General features: G+C 43.6%; 1 protein-coding gene across 2 annotated transcripts; it reads left to right on the top strand.

Moving 5' to 3' along the window:
- Window positions 1–65: 65 nt before the first annotated feature.
- Window positions 66–6,856, top strand: LOC120266468 (ethylene-responsive transcription factor 12-like). 2 transcript variants are annotated; one of them, XM_039274099.1, is made up of 2 exons: window positions 66–790; window positions 6,574–6,856. In XM_039274099.1, the coding sequence occupies exons 1-2, from the start codon at window positions 431–433 to the stop codon at window positions 6,823–6,825; spliced, it is 612 nt and encodes a 203-aa protein (XP_039130033.1). In that variant the 5' UTR covers window positions 66–430; the 3' UTR covers window positions 6,826–6,856. The 2 variants fall into 2 exon arrangements, with proteins under 2 accessions (XP_039130033.1, XP_039130032.1); XM_039274098.1 differs by having other exon boundaries at window positions 68–786; window positions 6,570–6,856.
- Window positions 6,857–7,403: the final 547 nt, after the last annotated feature.

Here is a 7,403-nt window from a genome sequence, read left to right on the forward strand (position 1 = left end):
TATGTGTCGATTTGAAAAATTCATGGAAAGCCCCTGAACAAATAAAAACCCACAATTAATGAACAACACCTCACACTGCGCCCCACCGACCCCACCGCCCTTCTTTATCACGGCAACGCTGACACGTGTCAAACCCCTCTCCCTGTTCCCCGGCTCACGACACTCTTAAGCCCTTATGTTCTCCACGTGCCACACACGTGCCACCACCTCACTCTTACTCTCCACTCCACCGCTTTGTCCATCACTTCCACTAATACATTGACACCTGTACCTTGTGGGCCCCGTTCCCGATGTTGTGTACTTATGCGTCACTGTAGTCCGTTGCCTAGCTTTTTTTCACACGTGGCTCGACACGACAACACCCTCCCCCTTCCCACTCATTTATTTATGCGAAAAACCCCCTCATTTATTCTAAAAAAAAGCGGAAAATATGATGGCAGGCGCCGCTGGCCAGAAACCGTACGGCAGTGCTTCTGTAGGGCTGACGTCATCGTCACATGAGACCCCCTGCGACACGTCAAATCAAGCGGCGGCTCTTCCCACCCTCTCTCTCTTTCGGTCTTTTAAATCCTCTGCCTCTTCTCCACTTCGCTCATCTTCATCCCTCGTCGGAAGCTCAGCGGCAATGGCGGGTCACTACCGAGGCGTGAGGAAGCGGCCGTGGGGGCGTTACGCGGCGGAGATACGCGATCCGTGGAAGAAGACTCGGGTGTGGCTTGGCACGTTTGATAGTCCGGAGGAGGCGGCGCTTGCTTACGACCATGCCGCTCGTGCTTTGCGTGGAACCAAGGCGAAGACTAACTTCCCCCATCCTCGCTCTCCTTTGATAGGATCAAGAACAAGACTTGTAATTCAAAGAACAAACACTCAGACACTCAACTTAACAACTTCAGATTCGTGTATGAAAGGAAGAGATAGAAAAGCAAATGCAAAAAAACTCACCCATCCATTCATTGATAAACTGGGCAATTATACAAACATCTGTTGTGCATGCCAGTAGAGCAGCACAATTAGCACAGCCAGAACAACCATACACTTAATACAAACTTACATCAAATTAACAGTAAAGCATAATAAAAGTACTACAAAACATTCACATAAAAACATATGCAGCACAGACAAAGCTTGTGACTGCACATCTGCCCAGCTTCACAATCCAGTCCACTAGCAAAAGCACTCCCAATTCTCCAGGTTCTCACAGCAGCCTAGTGTCACCGGGTCCCTCTGATCAATACTAGACTTCAACACCTTCCCCTTGATCAGAGATATCTCCCACATGCAACATGGTTCTCAGCATCTCAAATTTAAGTCTGGGTAACGGCTTAGTGAAGATGTCAGCTACCTGAACATCAGTCTTGCATTGCTTGACTTCAATTGCATCATCCTTTATAAGGTCACGGATAAAATGAAACCGTGTATCAATATGTTTTGTGCGGCCATGGAGAATTGGGTTTTTAGCAATAGCGATCGCAGACCGATTATCACAAATAATAACACTTGGAGTGCCCTGTTTTTCATTAAAATCTTCCAGCAAGCGCCTTAACCATACAGCCTCGCATGCTGCTGCAGTCAGAGAAATATACTCTGCTTCAGTACTTGAAAGAGCAGTAATAGCTTGCTTTTTAGAGCTCCAAGCAATGACCCCTGATCCAAGTGAAAACACCCAACCAGTGGTGCTTTTCCGGTCATCCGGCGATCCACTCCAGTCACTATCAGAATATCCGAGCAGCTTGAAATCTTCATTTCTTTTGTAGTGAATCCCATAATGAATTGTACCATTAATATATCGCAAGATTCTCTTCACAGCTCCCAAATGATGCATGCTAGGTGACTGCATAAATCTCGAAGCTATAGACACAGCATAAGTTATATCGGGTCGGGTGTGAGATAAATATAGCAATCCCCCAACAATGCTCCGATATCTCAACGGATCTCGCTTCTACCGAGTTGTCAAAGAGAAGTAGTTTCTCATTTGAATTCATAGGTGTATCAATTGCATTACAATTCAACATCCCTCGCTTTTTGTGAAGAAGATCAGCTGCGTACCTTTGTTGGGAAACAAAGATTGACCCTTTCCTCTGCTCTACTTCCAGACCAAGAAAATACCTCATTGGTCCGAGATCAGTCATTTCAAAGGAATTCAACATTGAACTTTTGAATTCTAACAATAACTTCTCAGACGATCCCATATATAATATATCGTCAACATACAGGCATAATAGGATAACACTGCTATCTCCTTCCTTCTTACTATAAACTGTGGGTTCATTTAAACTGCGAACAAAACCCAATTGAATAAAATGAGTGTCAATTCGACTGTACCAGGCTCTAGGTGCTTGTCGAAGACCATATAACGCTTTGTGCAACCGATACACATAGTCTTCTTTGCCTCTGATAATAAAACCTTCTGGTTGAGAGACAAAAACCTCCTCAGTGAGCTTTCCATTTAGGAAAGCAGATTTAACATCAAGTTGGTAAATAATCCATTCCTTCTGAGCACCAATGGATAAGAAAATCCTCACAGTTTCCATCCGAGCAACTGGAGAGAAAATTTCTCCAAAATCTATCCCTTCTCTCTGTGAGTATCCTTTGGCTACAATGCGAGCTTTCTTCTTCAATAAGGTACCATCGGGCTTGAATTTCGATTTAAAAACCCATTTCAAACCAATTTCTTTCTTCCCTTCTGGTAGTGTGGTCAAGCTCCAAGTTTGATTTCTGTTGATTGCCTCCAACTCTTCTTCCATGGTCGTAATCCATTCTTTGCTCTTTGCGGCGTCTTCATAGAAGACAGGGTCTCCAGCTGTAAGTGCAAAAGAACAAGAATTGTAAATATCGGTGAGTTTTCGATACCTTGTCGGAGCGCCACCATCTTCTCCGGCGACCATTTCTTCATTTGAAGAAGAAGACTGATGTGGAAGACGATCATCTAGCCGTTCACGAATTTGATCGAACGGTGTAGATTGAACAAGATCAATATTAACTTGAGTCACGCTTTTATCACGTGCTGGCCCATAGTTTAAGGCATCCGAGTCACCTTGGTTCAGCCAATCCCATCGCTTTTCTTCAAAAAAGCGCACATTCCTGCTGACGTGTACACGCCCAGAATCTGGATCCATGATTTTATAGGCCCTTGAGTTACAGCTGTAACCAATGAAAACTCCCGCTCGTGACCTGGAATCAAATTTGGTTCTCTGTTGAGAGTCAACTAGAATGTATGCGAGACACCCGAAAACCTTGAAATGCTCTACATTTGGTTTTTCTCCAGTCAGTGCTTCTAATGGCGTCTGTAGCTTCACAGCCGAAGTAGACGAACGATTGAGAATGTAGACAGCGGTAGCGACTGCTTCCGCCCAATATTCCGGTGGCATCTTCATTTGCTTTAGCAGAGTACGTGCCATCTCCGTAACAGTGCGATTCTTGCGCTCGGCGACGCCATTTTGCTGCGGCGTCCGAGGAGCAGACAGTTGACGGTGAATCCCAGCATCGATGCAGTAATCTTCAAATTCTTTTGACATGAATTCTCCCCCACGATCAGTTCTTAGCACCTTAATTGGAAGAGAGACTTGTTTCTCCACTAACGATCTGAAATGCTTGAATTTTTGATAGGTTTCCAGCTTCCTCTGTATAAAGTACACCCAGCTGTACCTTGAGTAGTCGTCAGTGAATAAGATAAAGTACACATTACCTCCTATGGACGGAGTTTTGATTGGTCCGACGAGATCTGCATGGACAAGCTCCAAGGGAACAGCAGCTCTCCTTGCTGGGCCTTTTGGAAACACAGTCTGAGTTTGCTTTCCTTGTGAACAAGCTTCACATGGTTGTACATTTGTGATATTCGGCAAGCCTTCCACCAATTGCAAGTCGGAAAGTAGTTTTAATTTCTTTTGGATTGATATGCCCAGTATCTCCTATGCCGGAGATCGGACATGTCTCCGTCTTGTGCCAAATAGGCGAGAGAAAACATCATCTGCTTCTAAGGGAAAGAGTCTGTGAGTAGTCATACATACTTGCGCCACCTGTGTCTTGGATTCTGCTTCTTTGATGTAGCACACTCCTTTAGTGAATTCAACATCATATCCAGCATCCATCATTTGTCCAACACTCAACAAATTGTGAGCGAGATTCGAACAAATTGTACATTATTCGAGTGGTAACCTTTCCTCCGCTTGAACGAGTGATACACTCCCTGTTCCTTCAATTTTGAGAGCCTTTCCGTCTCCAACCGTGATTGATCGACTAGGAGTAGCTTCAATAGACTGAAACAAACTCTTTTTCACCGACATGTGATGAGAAACGACTCACTGCCGATGAGCCAAGTTCCTCCTGTTTTCTTTAGTTCTTCATCAATTGCCATGAAAGCAACTTCTTCTTCTTCTTCCTTTCCTTTTACTTTCTCTTCTTTTACAATGTTGGCTTCTTTATTTCTGTACCAACATTGAGATTTAACATGACCGAACTTCTTACAGACAAAGCATTGCACATTCTTGTAGTGTTTGCCTGACTCTCCTCCTCGTCCTGGCTCTATTCGGCCAGCTTCAAAACTTCTACCGATTCCAGCTTCAAAGCTTCTACCGCGCCCTCGTCCCCTTCCTCTTGAAAAGGAACGGCCACGTCCTCTTCCACCTCTGTTGGGACCTTCGAAATGCGCATAACCACGACCAACATGCAATGCCTTTTCTCCTTCGAGTTGTGTACCCTCTAGATTTAGTATGGCTTCATGGTTCTTCAGTGACCCACTCAGTTGTTCGACTGTAATAGAGTTCAGGTCCTTAGCTTCAATGATTGAATGAATTGCTTGTGAAAATCTAGGAGTTAAACTTCCCGAGTATTTTTAGAAACCACTCGCCTTTTTGAGGGAGATCTTGCTTCAAAGACACGCAATTTGATACACAATATCCAAAAACTCGCTTACAAAGTCTTGAATACACTCACCTTGCTTCATTTTAACTCGCATCAAATTCCCTTTGTAGTGCATGAAGTTGAATGTTGGAGTTGTCTCGAGTCTCCTTGAAATTTCGCTTTTTAAAATGTCCCAAGCTTCCTTTGTCTGTCTTTGCTTCGAAATCCTCACCGAGTGCGGAGTCAAGAGCCCGTTGAATCAAGTACATTGCCTTGGCATCCTTCTTAAGACTGTCATTAATTCTGGTTGCATCTCCTTCTTCACTGAAACCTTTTTCTACTAGCTTCCATAAGTCTTTTGATCTGAACATTGTCTTCATCATTAATGCCCGAGATTATAATTTTCACCTTTGAAATACGGTACATCCGAATCCTTTTTGTGAAGAGGAGGAAGACATTCTTAACTTAGAATTTCAAGAAGCTATCTCCGATACCACCGATAGGATCAAGAACAAGACTTGTAATTCAAAGAACAAACACTCAGACACTCAACTTAACAACTTCAGATTCGTGTATGAAAGGAAGAGATAGAAAAGCAAATGCAAAAAAACTCACCCATCCATTCATTGATAAACTGGGCAATTATACAAACATCTGTTGTGCATGCCAGTGAGAGCAGCACAATTAGCACAGCCAGAACAACCATACACTTAATACAAACTTACATCAAATTAACAGTAAAGCATAATAAAAGTACTACAAAACATTCACATAAAAACATATGCAGCACAGACAAAGCTTGTGACTGCACATCTGCCCAGCTTCACAATCCAGTCCACTAGCAAAAGCACTCCCAATTCTCCAGGTTCTCACAGCAGCCTAGTGTCACCGGGTCCCTCTGATCAATACTAGTAACGCCTAAAACGAGTAGTGTGCAGTGTGCTTATGTGTCGATTTGAAAATTCATGGAAAGCCCCTGAACAAATAAAACCCACAATTAATGAACAACACCTCACACTGCGCCCCACCGACCCCACCGCCCTTCTTTATCACGGTAACGCTGACACGTGTCAAACCCCTCTCCCTGTTCCCCGGCTCACGACACTCTTAACCCCTTATGTTCTCCACGTGCCACACACGTGCCACCACCTCACTCTTACTCTCCACTCCACCGCTTTGTCCATCACTATCCACTAATACATTGACACCTGTACCTTGTGGGCCCCGTTCCCGATGTTGTGTACTTATGCGTCACTGTAGTCCGTTGCCTAGCTTTTTTTTTCACACGTGGCTCGACACGACAACACCCTCCCCCTTCCCACTCATTTATTTATGCGAAAAACCCCCTCATTTATTCTAAAAAAAGCGGAAAATATGATGGCAGGCGCCGCTGGCCAGAAACCGTACGGCAGTGCTTCTGTAGGGCTGACGTCATCGTCACATGAGACCCCCTGCGACACGTCAAATCAAGCGGCGGCTCTTCCCACCCTCTCTCTCTTTCGGTCTTTTAAATCCTCTGCCTCTTCTCCACTTTGCTCATCTTCATCCCTCGTCGGAAGCTCAGCGGCAATGGCGGGGCACTACCGAGGCGTGAGGAAGCGGCCGTGGGGGCGTTACGCGGCGGAGATACGCGATCCGTGGAAGAAGACTCGGGTGTGGCTTGGCACGTTTGATAGTCCGGAGGAGGCGGCGCTTGCTTACGACCATGCCGCTCGTGCTTTGCGTGGAACCAAGGCGAAGACTAACTTCCCCCATCCTCGCTCTCCTTCTCTTTCTCTTGATCTTAACCTCCCTGGCCATCATCTCTTCCCGATTCCTCCTCCTCCTCCTCCTCCTCCGCCTCCACCGCCGACTTCTCTTCTTCTCGGTGGGTTCCTTCATTACGATCCTCCGGGGAGCTCTACCATTTTCTCTCCGCCGATGGAGCAAGTTGTTCCTAGAAAGGCCTTGCCTTTTGATCTCAATGAGCCTCCACCATTGCACTGATGCTGATGATCTTTCTTTTTGTTATTCTTCTTCTCTTTTTGTATATTTAGTATTTTGAAGAAAAGGAAAGTTTGGATTTTTTTTTTCTTTTTTAATTTAATGCTTGTGTGTGTTGATCGCAGTGGTTGCATGGAGTTGCTCTTCTCTGCATGAAATCTGGGGTTAAAACTTCAAATGTGATTTTTAAATTTATAAAGGGTCTAAACATAAAAGATGTATATATATATATATATATTATTTTTGTGGGTTTTCAGATTAATCATTGGTTTAGATTAAGTTTTGAGTATATTTAAAACAGAGAACAACATAGTGGATTGGTTTAGAAGTATATTAATCTGCAAATAAATTCGTCGGTAAATTTAATTACTGAATATAATTTAAAAGTTAAACTATTTTAAATGGGATGAATTATTACCCATGTAACAAGTTTTTTATCCTAGTTTGTTAAAGAATTTCAAATGGATGCTTTCACTTTTTTTAATTAATTGTATAATTGACTCTAATTTTTTTAGATTTTAGAATTCATAAATATATATATATATATATATATATATAAATATAATAACCCCCTTTAGTTG

The sequence above is a fragment of the Dioscorea cayenensis genome, chromosome 8 (assembly GCF_009730915.1).
Source record: "Dioscorea cayenensis subsp. rotundata cultivar TDr96_F1 chromosome 8, TDr96_F1_v2_PseudoChromosome.rev07_lg8_w22 25.fasta, whole genome shotgun sequence".
Lineage (NCBI taxonomy): Eukaryota > Viridiplantae > Streptophyta > Magnoliopsida > Dioscoreales > Dioscoreaceae > Dioscorea > Dioscorea cayenensis.

Excerpts from the sequence above, each read along its gene's own strand:
- LOC120266468 (XM_039274099.1), top strand. The coding sequence starts at position 431 with ATGATGGCAGGCGCCGCTGGCCAGAAACCGTACGGCAGTGCTTCTGTA. Across the intron at positions 791-6,573 it reads GTGCTTTGCGTGGAACCAAG|GCGAAGACTAACTTCCCCCA; the intron begins GCGAAGACTAAC and ends CGTGGAACCAAG.